Raw genomic sequence first — 27,928 nt, 5'->3', positions numbered from 1 at the left:
ACTGCAAAAAAAAAGTGTTAATAAAAATCATTTAACCCCTTCCATAATAAAAGTCAGAATCACCCCACTTTTCCCAATAAAAAAAACTGTGTAAAAAAAAATAAACATATATTGTATCGCCGCATGTGTAAATGTCCAAACTATTAAAATATAATAGTAATTAAACCGCGCGGTCTATAGCGTACACGTAAGAAAATTCAAAAGTCCAAAATAGCTTATTTTTTGTCACTTTTTATACCATAAAAAAGTGAATAAAAAGCGATCAAAAAGTCCGATCAAAACAAAAATGATACCAATAAAAACGGCGCAAAAAATGAGCCCTCATACTTCCCCATATGTGGAAAAATAAAAAAGTTATAGGGGTCAGAAGAGGAAATTTTTAAACGTATACATTTTCCTGCATGTATTCATGATTTTTTCCTGAAGTAAGACAAAATCAAACCCACATAAGTAGGGTATCATTTTAACCGTAAGGACCTACAGAATAAAGATAAGGTGGAATTTTTACCGGATGCACTGCGTAGAAACGGAAGCCCCCAAAATGGCATATTTTCTTCAGTTTTGTCGCACAATAATTTTTTTTTCTGCAAAAAATAAGCCATAATATGGATTTTTAGGTGCAAAATTGAAAGCGTTATGATTTTTGGAAGGTGATGAGGAAAAAATGAACATGCAAAAACGGAAAATACCCTGCATCATTAAAGGGTTAAGGACGCAGGGTTTTTCCGTTTTTGCATTTTCATTTTTTCCTCATCACCTTCTAAAAATCATAACGCTTTCAATTTTGCACATAAAATTCCATATTATGGCTTATTTTTTGCGCCACCAATTCTACTTTGCAGGGACATTAGTCATTTAAACAAAAAATCCATGGCGAAACGGAAAAAAAATTCATTGTGCGACAAAATTGAAGAAAAAATGCCATTTTGTAATTTTGGGGGCTTCTGTTTCTACGTAGTACATTTCTCAGTAAAAATTACATCTTATATTTATTCTGTAGGTCCATACAGTTAAAATGTTACCCTACTTATATAGGTTGGATATTGTTGTACTTCTGAAAAAAATCATAACTACATGCAGGAAAAGTTATATGTTTAAAATTCTCATCTTTTGACCCCTATAACTTTTTTTTTTTTCCGCATACGGGCCGGTATGGGGACACATTTTTTGCACCGTGTTCTGAAGTTTTTATCGGTAACATTTTTGTATTGATCAGACTTTTGATCGCTTTTTATAAATTTTTTCATGATATAAAAAGTGACCAAAAATACGCTATTTTGGACTTTGGAATTTTTTTGCGCGTACGCTATTGACAGTGCGGTATTATTAACGATATATTTTTATAATTTGGGTTAAATGATCTGTATTAACTTATTTTAACACTTTTTTTTGCAGTGTTATGGCACCCCCTAGTGGCTATTTCACTGCACATACCGATCTCATACACAGATCATTGCCGTCAATTGACACGGCAAAGATCAGTGTTATCGGTGGTTGATTACCCCTTTAGGGTCGAATACACCTTTAGGGTATGTTCACACGTACGCAGATTTGATGCGCAGGATTTGATGCACAGGATTTTCGGCTGCAGATTTCAATGATAACTAAATGACTGAGCACAGCTCCTAATCTGCAGTTACAAATCCTGCGCATCAAATCTGCGCCGGATCCTGTATATGTGAATGTACCCTAAATGTTACTAATGTGATAGGAGGGGTAGTAGTACTAGGCATCGTGAGGCATGTGATAGGAGGGGTAGTAGTACTAGGGACAGTGAGGCATGTGATAGGAGGGGTAAAAGTACTAGGGACAGTGAGGCATGTGATAGGAGGGGTAAAAGTACTAGGGACAGTGAGGCATGTGATAGGAGGGGTAAAAGTACTAGGGAAAGTGAGGCATGTGATAGGAGGGGTAAAAGTACTAGGGACAGTGAGGCATGTGATAGGAGGGGTAAAAGTACTAGGGACAGTGAGGTATGTGATAGGAGGGGTAAAAGTACTAGGGAAAGTGAGGCATGTGATAGGAGGGGTAAAAGTACTAGGGACAGTGACGCATGTGATAGGAGGGGTAAAAGTACTAGGGACAGTGAGGCATGTGATAGGAGGGGTAAAAGTACTAGGGAAAGTTAGGCATGTGATAGGAGGGGTAAAAGTACTAGGGACAGTGAGGCATGTGACAGGAAGTGTAGTAGTGCAAGGTTCAGTGAAGCATGTAATGGGGGGTAGTACTAGGGACAGTGAGGCATGTGATAGGAGGGGTAAAAGTACTAGGGACAGTGAGGCATGTGATAGGAGGGGTAAAAGTACTAGGGACAGTGAGGCATGTGATAGGAGGGGTAAAAGTACTAGGGAAAGTTAGGCATGTGATAGGAGGGGTAAAAGTACTAGGGACAGTGAGGCATGTGACAGGAAGTGTAGTAGTACAAGGTTCAGTGAAGCATGTAATGGGGGGTAGTACTAGGGACAGTGAGGCATGTGATAGGAGGGGTGAAAGTACTAGGGACAGTGAGGCATGTGATAGGAGGGGTAAAAGTACTAGGGACAGTGAGGCATGTGATAGGAGGGGTAAAAGTACTAGGGACAGTGAGGCATGTGATAGGAGGGGTAAAAGTACTAGGGACAGTGTGGCATGTGATAGGAGGGGTAAAAGTACTAGGGACAGTGAGGCATGTGACAGGAAGTGTAGTAGTACAAGGTTCAGTGAAGCATGTAATGGGGGGTAGTACTAGGGACAGTGAGGCATGTAGTTGTGATAGGGACATCACAAAACATATAGGCAACACTGGCAGCTGCTGTGCCAGTACTTCATAATATTATGGCTTAGATGCAGAGCCAAGCTGAGGAGGAGGAGACAGCTGTTTCCCTTCCTCTCCCTGTGAATCATCAGCTGACTGTTCTAACTAAAAGCAGAAATTGCTGCCTCCACCTGACTCTTCTCTATACTTCTGTATTACACAGTGCAAATCAGAAGGGGGACAGGACTCAGGAGGAGGCAGCAGCTCCTACTTCTGGTGCACTACTGCGGTGTCCATTTTGGAACATCATCAGTCGTCAGCCGTAAACAGCGTCCCGCCTCCTCCCTCAGGCGAATCAGCGTCCCCCCTCCTCCCCTCCCTCGGACCAATCTCTATCAGGCGTCAGCTGCAACTCCCTCCTTTGTCATACTAAAGTCTCTCATCCAAAACTCTGTCATCCCTCAGACGAAAAATCTTCCTGCCGTGTAGCAGAGCCGAGTCAGTGTCGGGTCTCTGCTATACGGGTTCTGCTGTACATGCTATTCAATGTCGGCTCGTCTATACAGTACTGTGCAGCATCGGCTCTGCTATGCCACAGGAAGTTCTGAGGGAGAATCGTCTGAGGCATGACGGCGTTTTGGATGAGGGACTTTTGGATGAAGGAGTTGTGGCTGAAGGATGACACCGATTAGTCTGAGGGAGGAGGCTGTTTCACCTGATGGAGGACGCAGTTTCGGCTGACACTGACGGCGATTGGTCTGAGGGAGGACGCTGTTTCACAAGACGGAGGACGGAGTTGCTGCTGACGACCGACGATGTCCTAAAATGGACACCGTACACTACAGTGTATGTGTGTCTGTGTGTGGCAGAGAAGACGGGCAGCAGTGGGCCCCTTCTCTGGCTTTTGCCCTCTGGCAGTGCCTGAGTGTCTTGCCTTTTAAAGTTTGTTTTAAAAGCAAAGTTTTGTGGTGCATCATACCTTCTGTGTACTCTTGGAAATAAAAGCCATTCTGTGATTGGTTGCTATGGGCAACAAAGAGTTTCTCTTTTTAGATGTGCCAAGCAGGCATCTCAGGATACTGTTAAGTCTTCTTAGTCCCCATCATAAATGAATAATTAGTTGTGTAACATACATTGTTTGATTTACCCATAATAACCAATCCCAGCTCAGCTTTCAATTTTTAAAGGGGTACTCCGGTGGAATTTTTTTATTTTTTATTAACATGTGCCAGAATGTTAAACAGATTTGTATATTACTTCTATTAACAATTCTTAATCCTTACAGTACTTGTTAGCGGCTGTATACTACAGAGGAAGTTCCTTTCTTTTGGGATTTCTTTTCTGCCACGACCATAGTGCTCTCTGCTGACACCTCTCTCCATGTTAGGAACTGTACTAAAATGGACAGAGGTGTCAGCAGAGAGCACTGTGGTCATGACAGAAAAGAAATCCCAAAAGAAAAGAATTTTCTCTTTAGTATACTGCCGCTAGAAGGATTAAGGTTTTTTAATAGAAGTAATTTAGACTTCTGTTTAACATCAGCTGATTAAAAAAAAAAAAAGTTTTCCACTGGAGTACCCCTTTAATTTGCTCTGGTAAAATGAACGCTGGGCTGTGATTAGCTTTTTGTCTCAGACAGATTGATGAATGTGGGCCATTGTTCCTATAGAAAATTGAATCAATGGAACCTTTCTAAGCATTTCTACAACCTAGTTCTGCCCAGTGGCCAAATTGTTGCATAGATACCTCCCAAGGATCAGGTTTTAGACCTGAGAAATACATGCATTAAAGGGGTATTCCAGGAAAAAACTTTTTTTTTAACCGGCTCCAGAAAGTTAAAAAGATTTGTAAATTACTTCTATTAAAAATCTTAATCCTTTCAATAATCATCAGCTGCTGAAGTTGAGTTGTTCTTTTCTGAAACAGTGCTCTCTGCTGACATCTCTGTCTCGGGAACTGCACAGAATAGAAGAGGTTTGCTATGGGGATTTGCTTCTACTCTGGACAGTTCTCGAGACAGGTGTCATCAGAGAGCACTTAGACAGAAAAGAACAACTCAACTTCAGCTGCTCATAAGTGCTGAAAGATTTTTTAATAGAAGTAATTTACAAATCTGTTAAACTTTCTGGAGCCAGTTGATATATATATATATATATATATATATATATATATATATGCAGATAAGGTCAGGCTGCTCACCACTCTCGCGTTTGCTGCACTATCTCGTGCTACGGACACCGGTACCGCTCCCGGCTTAGTAGAAATCACACAGAAAAGAAAACGTCCGGCACTCGGGAAGATGCAGGTAAAACTTGTCAATGGCTTTATTCACACGCTTAGGCAGGACACAATCTGACGCGTTTCGCACACTCAGGTGCTTAGTCGTAGATAGACATACACTCAATAATGCAGGTTAAAATACACATGAGTTTGGTCACATGACCACATGAATCTTAATTAAAAACAGTTGGTTACAAAACATGGCATTGGGAATCATGATCACATTTAATCGTTCGGAGAGAGTTCACACAAGGATGCAGGCAATGCGGCTTTAAGTTTCAAATTTTGAGTAACATTTAAATTTCAATCTCGAATGGTCTAAAGACTAGTTTATCAATACTACCGATATTCATATTAATATGGAGGTACATATTTACCGAAATAAACAATTTGAACTATACCTACACATCAAGATCCGAAATATTTATATATAGATCAATAACCGCATAATGTGCATCTCACCGTGTGAACAGCCCCCTATAATTTGCGACAATTCAAAATTTATTATATGTGCACAAGAAACGAAGAGTGCATATTGGACCGGGAACTAAACATACGTGATTAATAATAAATTGTATACATCAACTATATTCTCTTATTCAATTTATGCACACGTTAACATTAAATCCAATCTTTTGTTTAACCCTTGCGGGAATCTTGTTCCCAAGAGGAACATCCAATGTGCCTCTCTATTGTATAATTTCTTTCTAAGATCGCCTCCCCTAGGTCCTAAGGTGACTTTTTCTACCCCCAATACTCGTAAATGGGTGGTGTCCCCTGAATGGGACTCCCTAAAGTGACGTGACAACATAGACATGTTTGTCAAACTACTTTTAGCATCCGTAATATGTTTCCTAAACCTCACTTTTAATGAATTACCCGAGCATCCTACATATTGCAAATTACAAGCAATGCATGTTGCTACATATATAATGGATTTAGTGTTACAATTGATATACTGGTGTATATTGTATGTCCTATTTGTTGTGCAAGACGTTACGGTATTTGAATTTACCATGTGTGTACATGTGATGCATCTAGTATGATCACATTTGCGATTACCTATATTCCTCAACCAGTCCCGGTCCTTTACACTTTCCTTTTGACTGGTAAATAGACTAGGTGAGACTCTGGTTCCAATAGTGGGGCCTCTCCTGGACACAATAGAAATACCCTCTGATAATAAGTCTCTTAATATTGGATCTGTTTCTAATACCGGAATATATCTATTTATTATTTTCTTAATCTGTCCAAATTGAGTACTGTATGAAGTCACGAAAAATGGTGGTCTCTCTTTACTCGGATTTATATTTTCATTTTTGATTGTGTTTTTGGCTAATTTGCCTTCAACCTTATATGAGTCCCTTCTATTTTGATGCCTACTGGAATAGGATACTAGTTCCTCGCGCCCCCGTCCCTCTATTCTTATTTCTGCTTTTTTTAGTATTTTTTCGCTATAACCCCTCTGCTCCAATCTAGTATGAAGTTCCTCTGCTGCAATTTTAAATTGTTTCTCACTAGAGCAGTTACGTTTTATTCTACATAATTCGCCATAGGGAATATTATCCAGGACATGTCGTGGATGGCAGGAGGAGGCCAATAAAATAGAGTTAGAGGCTGTATCTTTTCTATAGGGGCGAATTTCTATACCATCACTCCCACTAATCAGCGAAACGTTTCTTGTGCACATATAATAAATTTTGAATTGTCGCAAATTATAGGGGGATGTTCACACGGTGAGATGCACATTATGCGGTTATTGATCTATATATAAATATTTCGGATCTTGATGTGTAGGTATAGTTCAAATTGTTTATTTCGGTAAATATGTACCTCCATATTAATATGAATATCGGTAGTATTGATAAACTAGTCTTTAGACCATTCGAGATTGAAATTTAAATGTTACTCAAAATTTGAAACTTAAAGCCGCATTGCCTGCATCCTTGTGTGAACTCTCTCCGAACGATTAAATGTGATCATGATTCCCAATGCCATGTTTTGTAACCAACTGTTTTTAATTAAGATTCATGTGGTCATGTGACCAAACTCATGTGTATTTTAACCTGCATTATTGAGTGTATGTGTCACGATTCGGCTTGCAGGTAGTGGATCCTCTGTGCCAGAGAGGGATTGGCGTGGACCGTGCTAGTGGACCGGTTCTAAGCCACTACTGGTTTTCACCAGAGCCCGCCGCAAAGCGGGATGGTCTTGCTGCGGCGGTAGTGACCAGGTCGTATCCACTAGCAACGGCTCACCTCTCTGGCTGCTGAAGATAGGCGCGGTACAAGGGAGTAGGCAGAAGCAAGGTCAGACGTAGCAGAAGGTCGGGGGCAGGCGGCAAGGTTCGTAGTCAGGATGGGTAGCAGAAGTTCAGGTACACAGGCTTTGGACACACTAAACGCTTTCACTGGCACAAGGCAACAAGATCCGGCAAGGGAGTGCATGGGAGGAGGTCAGATAAAGGCAGGGAGCAGATGGGAGCCAATTAAGCTAATTGGGCCAGGCACCAATCATTGGTGCGCTGGCCCTTTAAGTCGCAGAGAGCTGGCGCGCGCGCGCCCTAGAGAGCGGAGCCGCGCGCGCCAGCAGATGACAGCAGGGGACCGGGACGGGTAAGTGACCTGGGATGCGATTCGCGAGCGGGCGCGTCCCGCTGTGCGAACCGCATCCCCGACGGCCATGACAGTGCAGCGCTCCCGGTCAGCGGGACTGACCGGGGCGCTGCGGGGAGAGAGACGCCGTGAGCGCTCCGGGGAGGAGCGGGGACCCGGAGCGCTAGGCGTAACAGTACCCCCCCCCTTAGGTCTCCCCTTTTCTTTGACCGGCAACTGCCTCCCCTGGGATGAGGACACCGGGAAAAAATGGAGGGTTTCCTCAACGGCAGGCAGTACAGCAGGAGTGGGAATGGGGAGGGAGGGCAGAGGGCGAAGCCTGGCACGGGGCAGTGTGACACCAGGACGGGGGCCATGAGGAGGCACAGAGGTTTGCCTGACGGGACTGGGAGGGGGGGAGAGGCACTTCCTATGGCAGGCAGAGTCCCAGTTCTTTATCTCCCCGGTGGTCCAATCAAGGGTGGGGGAATGAAGCCGGAGCCATGGCAGACCGAGGAGGACCTCAGAGGTACAACTGGGGAGGATGAAGAACTCAATCCTTTCGTGGTGGGGTCCGATAGACATCAGGAGGGGTTCTGTGCGGTAACGCACGGTGCAGTCCAATCTGGCTCCGTTGACCGCGGAAATGTAGAGCGGTTTGGCGAGACGGGTCACCGGGATGCTGAATTTATTAACAAAGGACTCCAACATAAAATTCCCGGAGGCACCAGAGTCCAAGCAGGCCACGGCTGAGATGGAGGAGTTGGCTGTAGGGGAAATCCGCACGGGCACCGTGAGACGTGGAGAAGAAGACTTAGAAGCAAAAGATGCCACACCCACGTGAGCTGGGTGCGTGCGTGCGTTTCCCAGGCGTGGAGGACGGATAGGGCAATCCACCAAGAAATGCTCAGTACTGGCACAGTACAGACAGAGATTTTCTTCTCTACGGCGATTCCTCTCTTCCTGGGTCAGGCGAGACCGATCCACTTGCATGGCCTCCTCGGCGGGAGGCCCAGGCGAAGACTGCAAAGGATGCTGTGGGAGAGGTGCCCAGAGATCTAAGTCTTTTTCCTGGCGGAGCTCTTGGTGTCGCTCAGAAAAACGCATGTCAATGCGGGTAGCCAAATGGATGAGTTCTTGGAGGTTGGCAGGAATCTCTCGTGCGGCCAGCACATCCTTGATGCGACTGGATAGGCCTTTTTTAAAGGTCGCGCAGAGAGCCTCATTATTCCAGGATAGTTCAGAAGCAAAAGTACGGAATTGTATGGCGTACTCGCCAACGGAAGAATTACCCTGGACCAGGTTCAGCAAGGCAGTCTCAGCAGAAGAGGCTCGGGCAGGTTCCTCAAAGACACTTCGGACTTCAGCAAAGAAGGACTGGACTGTGGCTGTGGCAGGATCATTGCGGTCCCAGAGCGGTGTGGCCCAAGACAAGGCCTTTCCTGAAAGAAGACTTACTACGAACGCCACCTTAGACCGTTCTGTAGGAAACAAGTCTGACAACATCTCCATATGCAGGGAACACTGAGACAAAAATCCACGGCAGAGTCTGGAGTCCCCATCAAATTTGTCCGGCAGGGACAAGCGGAGGTTAGGAGCGGCCACTCGCTGCGGAGGAGGTGCAGGAGCTGGCGGAGGAGATGGTTGCTGCTGTAGCAGAGGCAGAATTTGCTGTAACATGGCGGTCAACTGCGACAGCTGCTGTCCTTGTTGGGCAATCTGCTGCGATTGCTGAGCGACCACCGTGGGAAGATCAGCGAGACTTGGCAGCGGCACCTCAGCGGGATCCATGGCCGGATCTACTGTCACGATTCGGCTTGCAGGTAGTGGATCCTCTGTGCCAGAGAGGGATTGGCGTGGACCGTGCTAGTGGACCGGTTCTAAGCCACTACTGGTTTTCACCAGAGCCCGCCGCAAAGCGGGATGGTCTTGCTGCGGCGGTAGTGACCAGGTCGTATCCACTAGCAACGGCTCACCTCTCTGGCTGCTGAAGATAGGCGCGGTACAAGGGAGTAGGCAGAAGCAAGGTCAGACGTAGCAGAAGGTCGGGGGCAGGCGGCAAGGTTCGTAGTCAGGATGGGTAGCAGAAGTTCAGGTACACAGGCTTTGGACACACTAAACGCTTTCACTGGCACAAGGCAACAAGATCCGGCAAGGGAGTGCATGGGAGGAGGTCAGATAAAGGCAGGGAGCAGATGGGAGCCAATTAAGCTAATTGGGCCAGGCACCAATCATTGGTGCGCTGGCCCTTTAAGTCGCAGAGAGCTGGCGCGCGCGCGCCCTAGAGAGCGGAGCCGCGCGCGCCAGCAGATGACAGCAGGGGACCGGGACGGGTAAGTGACCTGGGATGCGATTCGCGAGCGGGCGCGTCCCGCTGTGCGAACCGCATCCCCGACGGCCATGACAGTGCAGCGCTCCCGGTCAGCGGGACTGACCGGGGCGCTGCGGGGAGAGAGACGCCGTGAGCGCTCCGGGGAGGAGCGGGGACCCGGAGCGCTAGGCGTAACAGTATGTCTATCTACGACTAAGCACCTGAGCGTGCGAAACGCGTCAGATTGTGTCCTGCCTAAGCGTGTGAATAAAGCCATTGACAAGTTTTACCTGCATCTTCCCGAGTGCCGGACGTTTTCTTTTCTGTGTGATTTCTACTAAGCCGGGAGCGGTACCGGTGTCCGTAGCACGAGATAGTGCAGCAAACGCGAGAGTGGTGAGCAGCCTGACCTTATCTGCATCTAATAGTTCCCGCATTGGAGTGCTCCCACCACGTGAATTAACATGGCTGAATCTAATTTGGAAACGCCAAGGCTAGGACTGGGGGAACCTGCAACCGCTGATGTGAGTAATATGGACAAATACGGTCCGAGCAGAGATGCGAAAGCTCAAACAGTGTTTAATGATTTTGTAACACCCACGGTTAATGTGGTTCCCCCTGACATGCTTGCTATTACAAGACAGTTGGAGAATCTCATGATTAAAGAGACGAAGACCTGGTGGGATAACAAAACTCTCACTACATATTTAGAAAAGAACATTGTTCCAAGGGGTCTCAGATTGAAACAAAGACCCATAAAAACATACTCACAGGGATTCATTACCAAATGGGACTCCGCATTGCTGGATTGCTCAGCTAAACTTATGACATATATTGTGGAGGAGGAATCCCTGGAATTAGCCAATATGCAGCAAGAAATGGAGGGCCTTAGGACCCAGCTGGCTATGTACAAAGAGCACAAGGATTTTGCCAGCGTGGAACAAGCAGCATTGGAGAAACTAGACAGTGTGGAAAACTCTATAATGGATATTAAAAAAAGTAAATTCCAAAGAGATATTTTGGACTATAATAAAGACCAAGTGTTCTCGTGGCATCTCAATAAAGGAGACAATCCAGACACACCGCGCTCTATTTTACGCACCCCACGATCCAGATCCAAACGCAGAAATCATCCAAGGTCCCGATCTGCAAGGAAAGTGAGCTTTTCAGACCCTGAAAGTTCCCAAGAGGAAAATACAGGTGCACAATACTCATCAGTACAACAACAGAAAAAGAAATCAACATCGATTGCCGCACCATCTAAAGAACTTGGAACTGTTCCAAAAAAACCGTCTGGGCCAGACCGACAGCCTAAAGGGTCAAAAGCTAGGAGAGCTGGACGTAAACATAGAAGAAAGAAGATACCCCCTGCGCTCGCTACTGGTTCCGAGATAAATCCGGTAATGAACTTATCTGCATGCATCTTATCTGCTGACCAGATTACTGTACTTGGTAAAGGACTGAATTTTGTGCCGACAAGTAAGTTTGACCTTTTCAATACCATACTAGATGTTAATAAATTGGCAAGAGGACTCACTCTCAAAAGACATTTTCACAAGGGGGTTATGAGCCATGAGGAGGGGGAGCCTTCAGGTATAGTTGTGGAAGGATCAGTAGCGAGCGATGGTGAGGTTAATGAAGTAAATGTTAATGTTACTAATTTCAAGGATCAAAATGTATTATTACAGCTCACTTGCTTGCAGAAAGAAAATGCAGTTGTTGATGATAGTCGGAATAATAACTACCGCTCGGCCAACCCTGGTTTCTATCCTGTTGCCTCCCGTTCGGAGGCGCTGGATAGATTCCAGGAGTTGGTCGAGCGGGACCTAGTGAAACTTAATGAACAGGTGTCTCGTGATAATGTTTATGATAATCTAAATAAAAATGAACGTATAGCATTGAAGGAATTATCTGAGAATAAATCTATCGTAATACGTAATGCCGATAAAGGTGGAAATATTATTGTTCTGGATTCAGGGTTATATAAACAACTCAATGAGGATATGTTATCAGACACCTCAACTTACTGTAAATTAAAAAATGACCCTACTAAAACGTACCAAATGGAACTTAAAAAAATATTGGAAGAGGGTGTAGCCCTGGGGGCAATCAACAAAAAACTGGAAGAATATCTATTTGTAGAGAATCCAGTTACCCCAGTGTTGCACTCACTCCCCAAGGTGCACAAAGGTATATTTCCACCTCCCCTTCGACCAATAGTTGCTGGCATTGGGTCGCTGGGGGAGCGCCTTGGGGAGTGGGTGGATCACCATCTCCAACCCCTGACTAAAATCACCCCCACGTTCACACAAGATACTAAGCATGTGATCAATATCTTAGAAAAAATTGCGTGGGATGAGCAGTTGTCATGGGCAACCTGTGATGTTATAGGCTTATATCCATGCATTCCCTGGTCCAAGGGCCTAGAGGCCCTGTCCGTCCATATGGAGAAATTCAGCACATACTCCCCTGGTCTGCAGGAATTTATCACCATCGCCACGGAGTTTTTGCTTAAACACAACTACTTTGTGTTTGATGGTGGTTTCTACCTGCAGACCAGGGGAGCATCAATGGGTGCCAAATATTCCCCGTCTTTTGCAAACATCTACATGTTTCATTGGGAGCAGCTCTTTATTTTCAGTGATAAAAACCCATATTATGATAATATACACTGGATCAGTCGTTACATAGACGATTTATTGATAATTTGGAGGGGTACGGAGACACTATTTTCGGAATTTGTTAAGTATATTGGGAACAACAACTTAAATTTGGGGTTCACCTCACATTTCGATAAAAATACAATTAATTTTTTGGACATTTCGCTGATTAGTGGGAGTGATGGTATAGAAATTCGCCCCTATAGAAAAGATACAGCCTCTAACTCTATTTTATTGGCCTCCTCCTGCCATCCACGACATGTCCTGGATAATATTCCCTATGGCGAATTATGTAGAATAAAACGTAACTGCTCTAGTGAGAAACAATTTAAAATTGCAGCAGAGGAACTTCATACTAAATTGGAGCAGAGGGGTTATAGCGAAAAAATACTAAAAAAAAGCAGAAATAAGAATAGAGGGACGGGGGCGCGAGGAACTAGTATCCTATTCCAGTAGGCATCAAAATAGAAGGGACTCATATAAGGTTGAAGGCAAATTAGCCAAAAACACAATCAAAAATGAAAATATAAATCCGAGTAAAGAGAGACCACCATTTTTCGTGACTTCATACAGTACTCAATTTGGACAGATTAAGAAAATAATAAATAGATATATTCCGGTATTAGAAACAGATCCAATATTAAGAGACTTATTATCAGAGGGTATTTCTATTGTGTCCAGGAGAGGCCCCACTATTGGAACCAGAGTCTCACCTAGTCTATTTACCAGTCAAAAGGAAAGTGTAAAGGACCGGGACTGGTTGAGGAATATAGGTAATCGCAAATGTGGTCATAATAGATGCATCACATGTACACACATGGTAAATTCAAATACCGTAACGTCTTGCACAACAAATAGGACATACAATATACACCAGTATATCAATTGTAACACTAAATCCATTATATATGTAGCAACATGCATTGCTTGTAATTTGCAATATGTAGGATGCTCGGGTAATTCATTAAAAGTGAGGTTTAGGAAACATATTACGGATGCTAAAAGTAGTTTGACAAACATGTCTATGTTGTCACGTCACTTTAGGGAGTCCCATTCAGGGGACACCACCCATTTACGAGTATTGGGGGTAGAAAAAGTCACCTTAGGACCTAGGGGAGGCGATCTTAGAAAGAAATTATACAATAGAGAGGCACATTGGATGTTCCTCTTGGGAACAAGATTCCCGCAAGGGTTAAACAAAAGATTGGATTTAATGTTAACGTGTGCATAAATTGAATAAGAGAATATAGTTGATGTATACAATTTATTATTAATCACGTATGTTTAGTTCCCGGTCCAATATGCACTCTTCGTTTCTTGTGCACATATAATAAATTTTGAATTGTCGCAAATTATAGGGGGATGTTCACACGGTGAGATGCACATTATGCGGTTATTGATCTATATATAAATATTTCGGATCTTGATGTGTAGGTATAGTTCAAATTGTTTATTTCGGTAAATATGTACCTCCATATTAATATGAATATCGGTAGTATTGATAAACTAGTCTTTAGACCATTCGAGATTGAAATTTAAATGTTACTCAAAATTTGAAACTTAAAGCCGCATTGCCTGCATCCTTGTGTGAACTCTCTCCGAACGATTAAATGTGATCATGATTCCCAATGCCATGTTTTGTAACCAACTGTTTTTAATTAAGATTCATGTGGTCATGTGACCAAACTCATGTGTATTTTAACCTGCATTATTGAGTGTATGTCTATCTACGACTAAGCACCTGAGTGTGCGAAACGCTTAAGATTGTGTCCTGCCTAAGCGTGTGAATAAAGCCATTGACAAGTTTTACCTGCATCTTCCCGAGTGCCGGACGTTTTCTTTTCTGTGTGATATATATATATATATATATATATATATATATATATATATAAAAATTATAAAAAATATAAAAAAGTTTTTTCCTGGAAAACCCCTTAAATTCTCTTTCTATATTGCCCAGACACTATTATGGACATTTATCAACGGGTTTAGTCTGGTTTTCTTTACTATAATTGTCGCAAAATTGTCGCAACTGCAACTACGTGATTTTTCGTGCAACATTTTGACTGGAAAGCGAGAAAAGCAAGTTTTCCAAAAATTAACTACGTAGTAATAATTTTAAAATGGACTACGGGTAGTCAGGTATTTATTAACTGCGACAGTCGCAACTGCACAAAAAAAAGTCGCAACAGGGTTAAAAATTGACTACATTTACTCCAGCTCAAACATGGAGCAGAAAAAGCTACTATCAAAGTAAAAAAGGAAAAATTGCTTACGTGAAAGAAAATTATCAACAGGCTGAAACCAGTTGATAAATAAGTCACACATAAGCAAAAAAAAAGTAAGGAAAAAATTACTAAAAAAAAAAATACATAAGCAAACATTGATGAATGTCCCTCGTTATGTCTTGTTTGCTCTCTGTTAGATCTCGACTTGTATCTTATTTTGGTATTTGATGCAATATGAATTATAGAAATTATATTCTCTGGTGTGCTAATATTCAAATTAAAAACTATATAGGCATATATATGTCTGAAATTAAATGGATTTTTCATGCTGTATGCAGGACAACAGTCAGCAATATTTGAGAAAGTTTCCACCGTGCCCTCTTCCAGCGCGCTCTCACATGATTCTTCCACTTGGCCCACTCTACCATGTCAATCAATGTTTTCCTCTTCCATCTTGCTCTTTGCTCTTTAAGGTGACACCATTTAGTCTCTTAGCTTACCGCAGTATGCAGAAGGCTAAGTGTTTTTTTTTTGTTTTTTTTTTTATTAAAGATACCACTGCAGTTTTTTAGCCAAAGTCATAAATGTATTCAAAAGGAATGGGAAATATGAAGGAATGACTTAGTCTTCTTCTTCATGCTGGATCCACTTCTGACCTTTTTGCTGAATGTTGGAATCCTCTTAGCTCCAAATTTATTATCGTTTTACAATCTTGTACAACTTACATGGAAATAGTTTTGTTTGCAACTTGTGCACATAGGATCAACACACACTAGACCGATGTGCTGCATATTTTCAGGGCAGAAATTTGCACAGCAAATCCACAGCAGGTTATAGTAGCAGCCAAGTAAATATATCCACACCAAAATCCATAAATATTTTGTGGGGATTCGCTACAGATTTTTCCACAGCAAATGTGTATTTATCCTTTAAAAAAGATTTAGGTTTAACCTCAAGGATCGATTTTTTGTGTTTGCCAAAAAAATATTAAAGGGGTTATCCACCATAAGGTGATTTTAGTACATACCTGGCAGGCAGTAATGGACATGCTTAGGAAGGATCTGCGCTTGTCTTGGAGCTAAATGGCTATGCTGTGAGATCACCAGAACACTGTGGCTAGATGTTTGTGAACTGGTATTTCCTGTTTCACTTTTCTTTTCTTTTTTTTACTACAAATCCCACAATTCCATTTTCCTCCCTCCCACACATCAGCCACCCCACCCAATGAAACATAAATGAGCTGCATCCATTCAAATCAGTGTGGTTTTCAATCAGGGTGCCTACAGCTGTTGCATTAGTTGCAGATTGATCCCTCTCCCACCAAGCGATCCCTCCACCCATTGAAGCAGACAGGCTCATTGCCATCAGCTGACTAGTGAGTAAGGTCTCGGCCGCATTGCAAGCTGGGAAAAATCTGAGACAACAGTAATTTTGTATGCTGGCAAAAATAAATATTGGTGTGAAAATCACATAAGAATTGTGAGAAAACCGTCACACACAGGTACAGACACTATATTAGGGACTACACTAACTTTATAGCAACTGTAGCATAGTCAAATAAAAAAACTTCCTAGGGGAATATGCAAAGCAGCTCATTACATCACCTTTTCAGGTAATGTTCCCTGGTACAAGCTTAGCTCCTGTTAAGGAATATAAAAAGCTGATCGGGATTTTATGCCAAGCCAGACTAATCCCCAAAAGGGAAGTTTCTACCCATCTGCAGACAGCTGTTTCGTGGTTTTTGCCACTCGTCAGTGCAGAGCAGGGTGATCTGGCTTGGCTGGGGTAAGTGGCCTGAGAGCAGCTAAAGGGGTTGAGTATTTACCTCAGGGTGAGGCCACCATTCCTGGTGTAACGGAGCTTCAGAAGGCCATTAAGCACTCCGCGGGCATTCTGGGTAGGGGAATCTTTTATCTTTTATATATATATATATATATATATATATATATATATATATATATATAAATATATATATATATATATATGAAATTCAAAATGTGTATATGTATATTCCAACATCACTTCCAAATGGCTAGAGATATTTTGATGAAACGTAGTACACATGTTACTTATATATCAATTAAAAACATAGCAGAATTACATCAACCCTAATCCACTCCCTTATGTGAGTTCAGGATATTAGGATGGGATATGATAACAGGATATGAAGACACTATAGGAGGACAGGATATGAGGACACGAGCGTTGTTGTTACTTTACCTTTCCCACAAGGTAGGAAGATGGCAAAACCGGGTACTCTGCTTGTAAATAATAAAAGTACTATACAAGTCTGTTAGATGTTCTATATATCTTGAAGAAATCCTGTAAAGATCAAAAGGGTTAATATTTTTCTGATTTGTTACGGATTTCACCAATTAATGACTTTGTTTTGTTTTAACTAACAGTGGCGTTTAACTCTTTTGTGTTCTACTGCAGACAGAGAAGGAAATGGAGACAGTGGTTTTATGGCCAGTTACGGAATAGTGAGAGGTTGAAGGGGGGCACACTGCTGATCTCCTTAGACATATGTAGATGTTAAGAAGAGGAGGTTAAGGAAGGAATAATATAGGATATTTGTTCGATTTTTCAGTGATTTTTTTATGTTTATTGTTACTAAAACAAAAATTACTTTCAAAAGTAGAATTTTTCTATCAAAAAAAGAATTTTTTTAAATACAATGTACATTATAAAATATCATCACACAATATTGTTGATATTGAAAATAGGTTCTCATGTAAGTCTTTCTGCACAAAAACATTAATTTAAAAAAAGATTTACAAATGGGTGTGCCATATGGAAAGTACTGCTAGTAGAAAACTAATAATTCAATAACAGATATTTTTGGTAGTCATACAAGATCAATAACAGACAGATCTGATCCCTTAAACTTAATTTAAAGTACTTATACTATGAACCCTGTTATGAAAAAAATTCCACACATGAGCATATTAGAGCTGTCTAATGTTAATAATCCATAAAAACAGCTTTTCTCATAATTTATTTTTAATCATCCTATTCCATTGGTATCTTCCAGGTCAGCAGCAGCACCATGTCACTTGACCTTTCTCCCACTCTTAATAGTTTTCTGCGGTAAGTGCCATTGTAATTATAACCCCTCCCCCAAAAGCCAAAACTTTTGTATATTTGCTTCCTCCCCCCAAGCTACATAAAAACAGTGCAATGTCTTAATCTTTAACATCCCTTTTTTTCCATCCAATAAAGTCTATGGTTTGTTGGATCTTCTTTGCTTGTGAAAGAAAGAGCAAGGCAGTACTCTTAAACTGCTTCTCGACTAACACCTTCAATGGGCTGATACACGGCACATTCATGTCCAGAGATGCTACCACTGACACCATATAAGACATCTATTACGTTATGCGCTCTGGCTGCACACACTGGCTATGAGCGCATGGTCCCGTTACCTGCTGCTGCCGGCAGGGCTGGGACTCGCATCCCGGGACGCGCCCGCAAGCGAGCCCCAGTCCGTCACTGACCTGGTGCTTCTCCTGCCCCAGCCTCTACCTCTGTGCTCCGGCACACGTGTCCCTGTCCCCTAGGGCGCGCGCACACCGGAGCTTTGAGATTTAAAGGGCCAGTGCGCTCATTAGTGTAATTTACCTGTGGCTCATTGATAAATTCCTCCACCCTCCTCACTTCCCTGCCGAATCTTTGTTGCCTTGTGCCTGAGAGAAAGCATTCCTGAGATTTTCCTTACCGTGTATCTGATCCTTTGCTCTGTGACCTGACCTGCTCCTCTGCCGCCTGCCTACTGACCTCCTGCTACGTCCTGACTACGCTAATTTGCCACCGGCCTTGACCGTCTGCCTTATCCCTCCTGTGCCTCGCATCTCCTCAGCCGCCTGTGTGGTCGAGCCATGCCAGGGGTAGTGACCTGGGTGCCGCCTGCCGCAGCAAGTCCATTCCGCTTTGTGGCGGGCTCTGGTGAAAACCAGCAGCACGTTAGACTCCGCTCCCTGGTACGGTCCGAGTCATCTGCCACACAGGTCAAACGGATCCACATCCATTGGAGTTCCTGTCTTCTGAAATGTGAATGTTACAACATCTCCGCAAATAAACCATACTTTTAAACAATTTTACTTCAAATATAATTATTTATAATTCCTTTATCTTTCTAGTCCAATAGAACATGTTGATTGTTGAATCCCTGGGTTTTGGTGACAGACAGACAGGGTCCTTACACTATAAAGAGTTATCAGTTTTCCAAATTGCCAACTATCCACTGTGACCTACAATAGGTGGAACCAGTAAGCAGCAATGACAAAGCCTGCTCATGGGTAATTTTATTTAAAAAAATCATGATACAGAATTTAGATGTTTAACTTTTTTTTTATAAGCTGGCACAGAGCTTTGTTTCCACACGCTTCATCATCACTTCATACAACTTCCAACTGCCTCGGCATACCATATGAGTCAGAAGAATGGCTCCCTGGTCTAGTTATTGGCACCGTTTTTTGGAACTTCCTTATGACTTTATTTATTACTCAACTTCCTTTATAGATGTTAAAGTGTACCTGTTGTCAACAAAAACTTTTTATATAATGTAGTTAATACCATTTGTAATATATATTGGTTAAAAAAAAAATAATATTTTTGTCCCGGCAGCTATTGCCTGTGATGTCTCTATGAGGAGTCCAAATACAGGAAGTGGGGGTGGACAAGCAGGGCTCTGTGCACTGAGGACAAGCAGGGCTCTGTGCAGTGAGGCTCTATGACTTTCTATGGGCTCACACATGAGGATGATTGACAAGCCAGGAGCCTACACAGATCCCTGCTTGTCCTGCCCTCACTTCCTGTATTTGGACTCGTCATAGAGACACACATACAATAGTTGCAGGGACAGCATTTCTTCACCCAAAAATATACACATTTTTTTAACCAATGTATATTACAAATATACATATAGGGGGAGATTTATCAAAACCTGTGCAGAGGAAAACTTGCCCAGTTGCCCATAGCAACCAATCAGATTGCTTCTTTCATTTTCATGAAGGGCTGTGAAAAATGAAAGAAGTGCTCTGATTGGTTGATATGGGCAACTAGAAAACTTTTCCTCTGCACAAGTTTTGATCAATCTCCCCCATAATGTTATTACTGTATCTACATTAGAGAAAAAGTACATTATAGAAAAAGGTACACTTTCATGTTTTTATATTAAGGTAAGAGTAGGCTTAATACATTGGAATGCAGACCTCACAAATTTCTTGCAAAACAGGCTATCATAGAGATGACATGGTCTTATGTTTTAAACGCTTAACCAGTTATACTTTATTTCTCTTTTACTAGGATCAGATGCAAATGTCCAATTGTGAAAAAGTTTTATTTTGATGTGAGTTGTATGGAAAAAAAAAAACTATTGAAGAGTACCTTTCATAAAGTACTCCCCCCCGATAACCTTATAAATTTAAATTTTAGTTTTTTTCTTTACCTTTTTTGGCCTTATTCTTCAACTCAGTGTGTGAGCTCCGCCATTCAGAAGGGGGCGCTCCCCGTCAGGCATGACATCATCTGAAGCTCTATGCTTCGCTTGCACTAGGAGAGCAGCATAGAAGAGGCAGCCAATCGCTGCAGGCTGTTCTACCTCCCCGCCTTTCTGCATGTGTATTGCAGAGAGGAGGGGGCACTCAGAGCAAACCTGCAGCCCAGCTGCACACAGCGTTTGCACTGCCCTGCATGATTGACAGGGCAGAGAGCGAACGCTGTGTATAGCTGATGTCCCGCCAGCACTCCCTGACTTTGGACTCATGCCCAGCTGACATGAGTCAGGTCCTGTGCAGACAGAAAATATGGTCAGCACTAGGAGAGAGAGAGGCCCTAGTGGCCATATTTTCAAAGTGCAAAAAACATATAAATTGTGAAAATTTTATAAACAAGTATATTAGAAATATTTTTTAATAAAGGAATACAATATAAAAATGTTATTTTAATGCCAGTGCCCATTTAAATTAATGAATATCGTAAAATCCAATGTCTAGATTTCTTCCTAAAGAGAAATGTGTTTAATATACACATTAACATTAACAACTGCAATTTATGTAAAAACATGATTAACTCATAGTAGCCTCATCAACACCTAAAATACTAGACATAACACTGCAAATTAACCTGTGTAGAAATGAAAATGGAGAAAATAGAACATAACAATGACCATATATTAGTAAAGCAAAAGTTAAAGCAAAAAATGTGTAATTATGTTTGTTTGTTTATTTGCATTGTTCAGTTGTGGCAAGCATTTTTTTAGGTGACAGCAAGAAATGCAGCCATAGTGGCTTTCAATTTTGAATTATCTTCTAAGCAATGCATGATAAAACTGTCTGTGCTTTGTTATACAATGAAAAAATAAACGTATTCATCCTCTGAGAGACTAAAGTGACAACAAAAATGGATTCACTTCTTGTCACATTTGCAGAGTTAGCTACCACAAGAAAGCAGAAACTCTCAAAATATTTATAAGTAAAAAACACTAGATGGGATTATATTATTAGGCTTCTGGAAGTGAGTCACGTCTTCTAAGGGGTTCCACAATCACAGATTTTAAAGGGAATCTTCACCCTAATTTTGTTTCCCCCTCTGAGGGCAGAAAAATATTGCAACAGGCACGGTTAGCAGAGATAAGTCCAACTCACCTGCCCACCTGCTTATGGTTGATGGCCCTTTCCCATAGGGAAAAGACTCACAATCACGAGTGTGTAGGTGGAGGGAGCGGCACCTATAGTCAATACGCTGGGATAATCTCTAGCAGTTCCAAGCGTGCACTATGGGCTTCACACACTAAGTGCTGCTAAACTACTTTACATATCGGTACAAGGGACATATCACTGGAAACAGCTTGTTTGTCTTTATATTATGCTGCCCTCAGTATGCTTGGATCCTTGCTCCGTAAACTGTACCAAAAAAGAGGTGCAGAGGTGCACAAGACATACAAAAATTTTTACTGCTCACTGTTTCCTATCTAACTAAAGAACATAGCACCAAAGAAACTGTAGCATGCTCAAAAAAAAAGGATCACAGTCACAATTGGACAACAACTCTCATACAACTCAGCATACAAAGATATTATCCCAAAGAAACGGTCTTACCATTCAGTTCAATATTGAGATATACATGTACAGGTAATACCGGTGAATTATATACAAACTTATGTTTAGGTACAGGTAGTACCTGAGCTATAGTTCATGATAAGTGATATTGCCTCTATGAAGGTTTATTTATTTTAACTAAAGAAATGCTGATACATTCATGAAATCACAAGATTAGCCTTATAAAACCCACTGTTCTCCCCAAATTCAGAGTTGTTTGTAGAAAAAATATTTAAAATACTAACGTAAAACTATACCTGCTGTAGTACCAAATGTGACAAGAAAAAAAAAGCAAATCCTCTCATGTATATTTGTCTATGACTTGACTATTATATGTATGTACACACATTTAGATGAAACAATGTTTGACCAACCTCGAGGGAAACTTGCTTTGATCACTACTATCTTAAATGCCTCAACCAAATGAAAAATAGGTGACATTGTCTGCTTTAAGGTCCAAGGGTCAAGGATCCGATACCTTCCAGTAAAGTCAAATATACTGAAGCAATCTTAAAACAGTGCTTCTGTAGAAAATATCCCAGTGATAAAACACACAAACAAGTTCCTTCATGCTTGGTTTTGCTGTTTCATTCTCATGAGTACAACATGGTTCTTCTTTTTTCTGTGATATATTACACAAGCAATGACTGTACAAATAATTGCTATGCAACACAAAACAATTATTGTCACAACAACGCCAATCAGCCTACTTCCATGACGTTCTTTTTCGTCAGTGATTATGTCTGCACCTGTGGTATCCACAATACTACCATCATCATCATCGTCAGAATGTGTTGTATTTGTACTTGTGCTAGTAACCTTGGGCTCTTCAGTATGGACACTACTAATATCTTCAAAAATAGTTGTTTCATCCAATTCTGGTTCCACTGTAGGTATCAAAGACGATAGTTGGTCTTCAGTTAGCTCTGCTATTTGTATACCTACAAGGGGAGAGTTGGCACAGACAAGTTGGCTTTGGTTTCCAAGTTTTGCCATATTATGAGCAATCCAATTCTTTAGAGGAAGAATGTGATAATCACATTTCCATGGATTATTAAAAAGCCTTACTTCATTAACAAGTGCTAGACTGCCAAAAATTTCCTCTGGCAGACTCTCTAGAGAATTGTTTTGCAATTGTATGGTCACCAAAGAGTTCATGTTTCTAAATAACCCAGCAGGAAGATGATCAATCCTATTGCTGTGAAGAGAGATATTTTGCAGCTTGGACAAGCTCTGTAGGGCGTCTTCATTTAAGGTGGAAAGTGTATTGGTATGTAGTGAAAGTTCCAGGAGCTCGTCTAGGCCATTAAAAGCATTGGCAGAGATAGATTGGATTTTATTTCTAGATATAATTAACAATTGTATTTGTGTTAAATTGGAGAAGGCGTTATCCACCAGTTCTTCAAGACGGTTATCATACAACCAAAGTTCTTTTAATTTTGGCATTGGCCCAAACACTCCAGTGGAAATGTATTTTATGGCATTTTCAAATAAAGTTACTTTGGACAGTTCTGGCACATTTACCAATAAGCCTTGGGGTAATGATGTAATCATGTTGTTTGATAAGTAAATTTTTTGTAAATTTGGGTTGTTGTAAAACATATTAGCAGATATTTGACTTATCTGATTACTTTGCAGCGCAACTTCTTCTAGACTTGTAAGTGTTTGCAGTAAACCTTCAGGGATATCCTTTAGCTGATTTTCATATGCTCGAAAGGTTTGAAGCTTAGTTACTTTATCCAGGGTTTTGGGGTGTAGACTTGTAAGATTATTTTTAGCTAAATTCAGCTTCAAAAGTCCACTCATCTGATCAAAAGCTCCCCTCGGTATGGAACGGATATTGTTTCCTAATAAACTGAGCTCCTTCACATTAACCAGTGAAGCAAACAGAGAAGGATGAATTTGACCAATCATGTTGTTTGACAGAATAAGAGTTTCCAGTTTCACTAGATCTTTAAATAAACTTCCAGACAGTTCTTGCAGTTTATTGCTGGCCAGACTAAGGTAACGGAGGGATATGAGGTTGTTGAATGCATCAGCACCTATAACAGATAGTTCACTTTTTTCAATTCTCACAATTAACAGAGATGTCATGTTTGCCAAGACACCATCTTTAAGTTCAGTGACTTCAGTGTTTATTATCTGCAGGTTTCTGATGTTCTGAGGAATAGAATGAGGAACCTCAACAATATCTGCTCCAAAACAGTCTACCTGGCCGGCTCGTTTGCATTTGCAGTCTTTAGGGCATTGGCTGTAAGTCAGCTGAATCATAAGGAAAAACACAATTCCAATGAGGTGAACGTTCCACATTGTTCTACCTAGAAAGAAAAGGAAAAAATGTTACATTTCATTTTAAAAGTTACTACCGTATATACTCGAGTATAAGACGACCCGAATATAAGCCGAGGCCCCTAATTTTACCCCAAAAACCCAGGAAAATGTATTGACTGGACTATAAGCCTAGGGTGGGAAATACATCATCCCCCCATGTAATCATCCAGACTCCCGTCATCATCCCTCCCTTCATCATCACCGCATGTCAATCCCTTCATCAGTGGTCTTCAACCTGCGGAATTCCAAAATGTTGCAAAACTACAACTCCCAGCATGCCCGCACAGCCATCGGCTGTCCAGGCATGCTGGGAGTTGTTGTTTTGAAACTTCTGGAGGTCCGCAGGTTGAAGACCACTGCAGCCTTTGGCATCATCCAGCCCCCCCCCCCCCCCTTTGTTTTATACTCACCTCCCCTCGGCGGGAAGTTAGGGTGATCTGGTCCGGGCCATCTATGCTGCAGGGACCGTCCGGTGGGGATGGTTAGTCGTTGCGGGCTGTCCATTTTCACCGGGGGGGCCTCTTTTCCGCGCTTCGGGCTCGGACTAGTGACGTTACCTTGACGACGACGCACAGGGACGTTGCGCATGAACGTCCCTGTGCATCGTCGTCAAGGCAACGTCACTACTCCGGGGCCGGACCTGAAGGGCGGAGAAGAGGCCCCCCCGGTGAAAATGGACAGCCCGCAACGACTAACCATCCCCACCGGACGGTCCCTGCAGCATAGATGGCCTGGACCAGCTCACCCTAACTTCCCTCCGAGGGGAGGTGAGTTCAAAACAAAAGGGGGGGGCTGGATGATGACGATGGCCACAGGGGTCTTCAACCTGCGGACCTCCAGAGGTTTTAAAACTACAACACCCAGCATGCCCGAACAGCCGATGGCTGTCAGGGCTTGCTAAGAGTTGTAGTTTTGCAACATCTGGAGGTCCACAGGTTGAAGACCACTGATGAAGGGATTGACAGGCGGAGAGTTCACTCGAAAAATCGTGCTGAAAAACTTGGCTTATACTCGAGTATATACGATATTTAACAATAAGCATGCTTTCCAATAAGAAGAGACAAATATTTCTGAAAACTGTAGAAACCGATCAGCACAGCACTCTTTACTTATTTTATTATACACATAAAACAAATATTCACAAGGTTTTTTCTAAATTGTATTAAAAACTGACACATCAAACAATGTAAACTATTTAGAGATTACAGTGATCCCTCAACTTATAATGAACTCAGGTTACGATATTTGCAACATATATTAGTCTTTCTTGACCATTGTAACTTGAAACCATACTCCACATACAATGTTGTGTATGCCCTATTAAGAGTAAAATAAATCATTCAGACTAGTTGTCTGACAGCTCAGATTCAAGGCCTTCTCTGTCTTATTCTGAACAATTTTCTAAGCTTATTTATGACCAAATCAAAGGGACTGGAGACCAAGCCTTGAAACAGCCACATTGCACAATGGAAAGGATTTTCGATAAAGATCTACTGGAAAGAAATGACACCAGCATAAGTACAATAAAATGCATTTAATGGTGTTTACTGACTAATGAATTGTGTTTAAAGGAAAAGTGTACCTTTAATGATGAAAATTATTATTAAAAAATGGTTAGTATAGATAACTGCTTAATTTATGAATTAGTTTTCCTAGACTTTTTTTTTTAGTATAAAGGGAGTCAATAAGCAAAGAGAATAATACACAAATATTATGGTAACAATCTCATACAAATTACAGCCTGCATGTGCCTTATCTTCAAGTCTAGAACATTTGCCATCTGCAGGAAACTAAGTTATGGTGTCTCTGTCATGTCAGACAAGCTAGAAATAGGGATAGGAAATGAAAACATGGTTAATGCAGGCCACATGTGTCTCAGGCTTCAGCCTCCAGCTGCATTCAATACAGACATCCTTAGTCTATAAAGATAAAAAATAGAGCAAGGATCAGCCAACGTGTAGCACACGATAAGGATTAGTTGTCCTTAATGTGCTGTTCCATGTATACATCATTGATACACGTCATCAATGTTTTTCATTGTTTTGGTTTTACTTCAGATCCTGATCCAATACTCAATGGTTCAAATATCAAAGGTTCATGCAAGGACTCTCTAGAAATCCAACTAGGGTACATAGAAAGCTGTTATATATGATATGTTGGGTATTATTGACGAAGGGCAACCAGATTGCAGTGATGCGACAAGGACATGGATTATCGTCCACAGCTATGCAACATGTGTAACTGGTAAAATCTAGCAGGGTAACACAAAAAAAAGTTCAGCTTACCTGTGCTCTGTGCATGGATCCCAGTATAACCTCTACGGAAACAAAAAATAAAAGGGTCGTAGATCCTTGGATAACAGGACGTCCAAAGTTTAGTGCAATCCACATGTTTTGGCTGCTCTAGCCCTTAGTCATGATTAAAATACAGAGAGGTGTGAACAGGGTATATATAGCAATACAAGAAACCCTCCCCCAACCCATCTGCTGCCCAAATGCTGTTAATCCATCAGAAGTGATAATAAAAAGAACAGAATGGCATTTGCCTGATAGCTTAACAGCATTTAGGCAGCAGGTGGGTGGGAAGGGGTTGCTTGTATTGCTATATATACCCTGTATTCCAGTCATGACTAAGGGCTAGAGCACATGTAGTATGTGCCTATGGTAACAGTCTTTCCATTACTGTTTTGTAAACATTTTTTATATTGCTGCAATAAACTTTGGAAGTTCTTTTATCCAAGCGCTGGATTCAAGACCCCTTTTTTTTTCTTTTTTTTTGGTAAACTCTAGCCGCTACAGTTCTTGCCTGATTCAAAAACAATTTTTTGAACTAAGCAACATTTTTAAGATAAGTTTCATGACATATACAACCTTAACCACCCACTTTTGATTTGTAAAACATTAAAAGGACAGTATTGACAGAAATGTACCTATTGTTTAAATCATATTTTTATATATTTATGTATTTTTAAAAAAAAATTTTATCAATATTTTCTATTAATGGAAATTTGCAATATTTCACTCCTACCACTTTTCCCCATATTAGGTTGCCATTTCCTGTTTTATAGAGATGCCTTTACAGCAGTCATCACATTATCATCACAGGCCTCATTCACAATAGATGATGCTCACAGCTCAGCTTCCTCCACTTCCAGCTCAAGAACCTCTGCATTGATCACAGAGAATGCTCAGAACACTGTCCCATCAATGAGTCCCCTCCAGTCTATTGTTTCCTATAAACCATGTGGAAGCTGTTAAGCATATCTCTAAATGCTGTTAACAGCCTCTACAATCAGAAAACAAATTACAGATAAGAAGAAAAGAAATAGAATGTGTATCAGTATATGGTTTTTGTTAGTGAAAAATAATGACAAGATCCATTTCCTTTAAATAGAAGACAATGTTTATAGTTCAACTTCAAAGCAAAAATTCGGTATTCTGGCAAATAGATGTGTTTGACATTTCCTGCAATGCTATTTCTGGAAAGTGTCACTGGTTCTGTGTCTCTAATGCGTTGCTCCTTTGGTACTACACACTGAAATATAAATACATCTTCGCTCTTTTACTACATTGTACTGTAGAACAGGTTAAAAACAGCTATGTCTCCATCCGTATGAAAAACTGAAAATGTTTCCACTAGAGTGGAATATTTCCATTCATACAGTATATCTGCATTACCCAGTTCAGTGGTTAG

General features: G+C 41.4%; 1 protein-coding gene across 1 annotated transcript in view; it reads right to left on the bottom strand.

Moving 5' to 3' along the window:
• LOC130360996 (uncharacterized) overlaps positions 1-27,928 on the bottom strand; it is a 51,370-nt gene that overhangs the window by 21,339 nt on the left and 2,103 nt on the right. Inside the window, 2 exon segments of the mRNA XM_056563552.1 lie at positions 22,279-22,382; positions 22,464-24,222. Of these exon segments, the coding sequence (XP_056419527.1) occupies positions 22,279-22,382; positions 22,464-24,222 (1,863 nt within the window).

Source organism: Hyla sarda, chromosome 3 (genome assembly GCF_029499605.1).
Source record: "Hyla sarda isolate aHylSar1 chromosome 3, aHylSar1.hap1, whole genome shotgun sequence".
Taxonomy (NCBI): domain Eukaryota; kingdom Metazoa; phylum Chordata; class Amphibia; order Anura; family Hylidae; genus Hyla; species Hyla sarda.
This window is presented reverse-complemented; position numbering and strand designations above follow the sequence as displayed.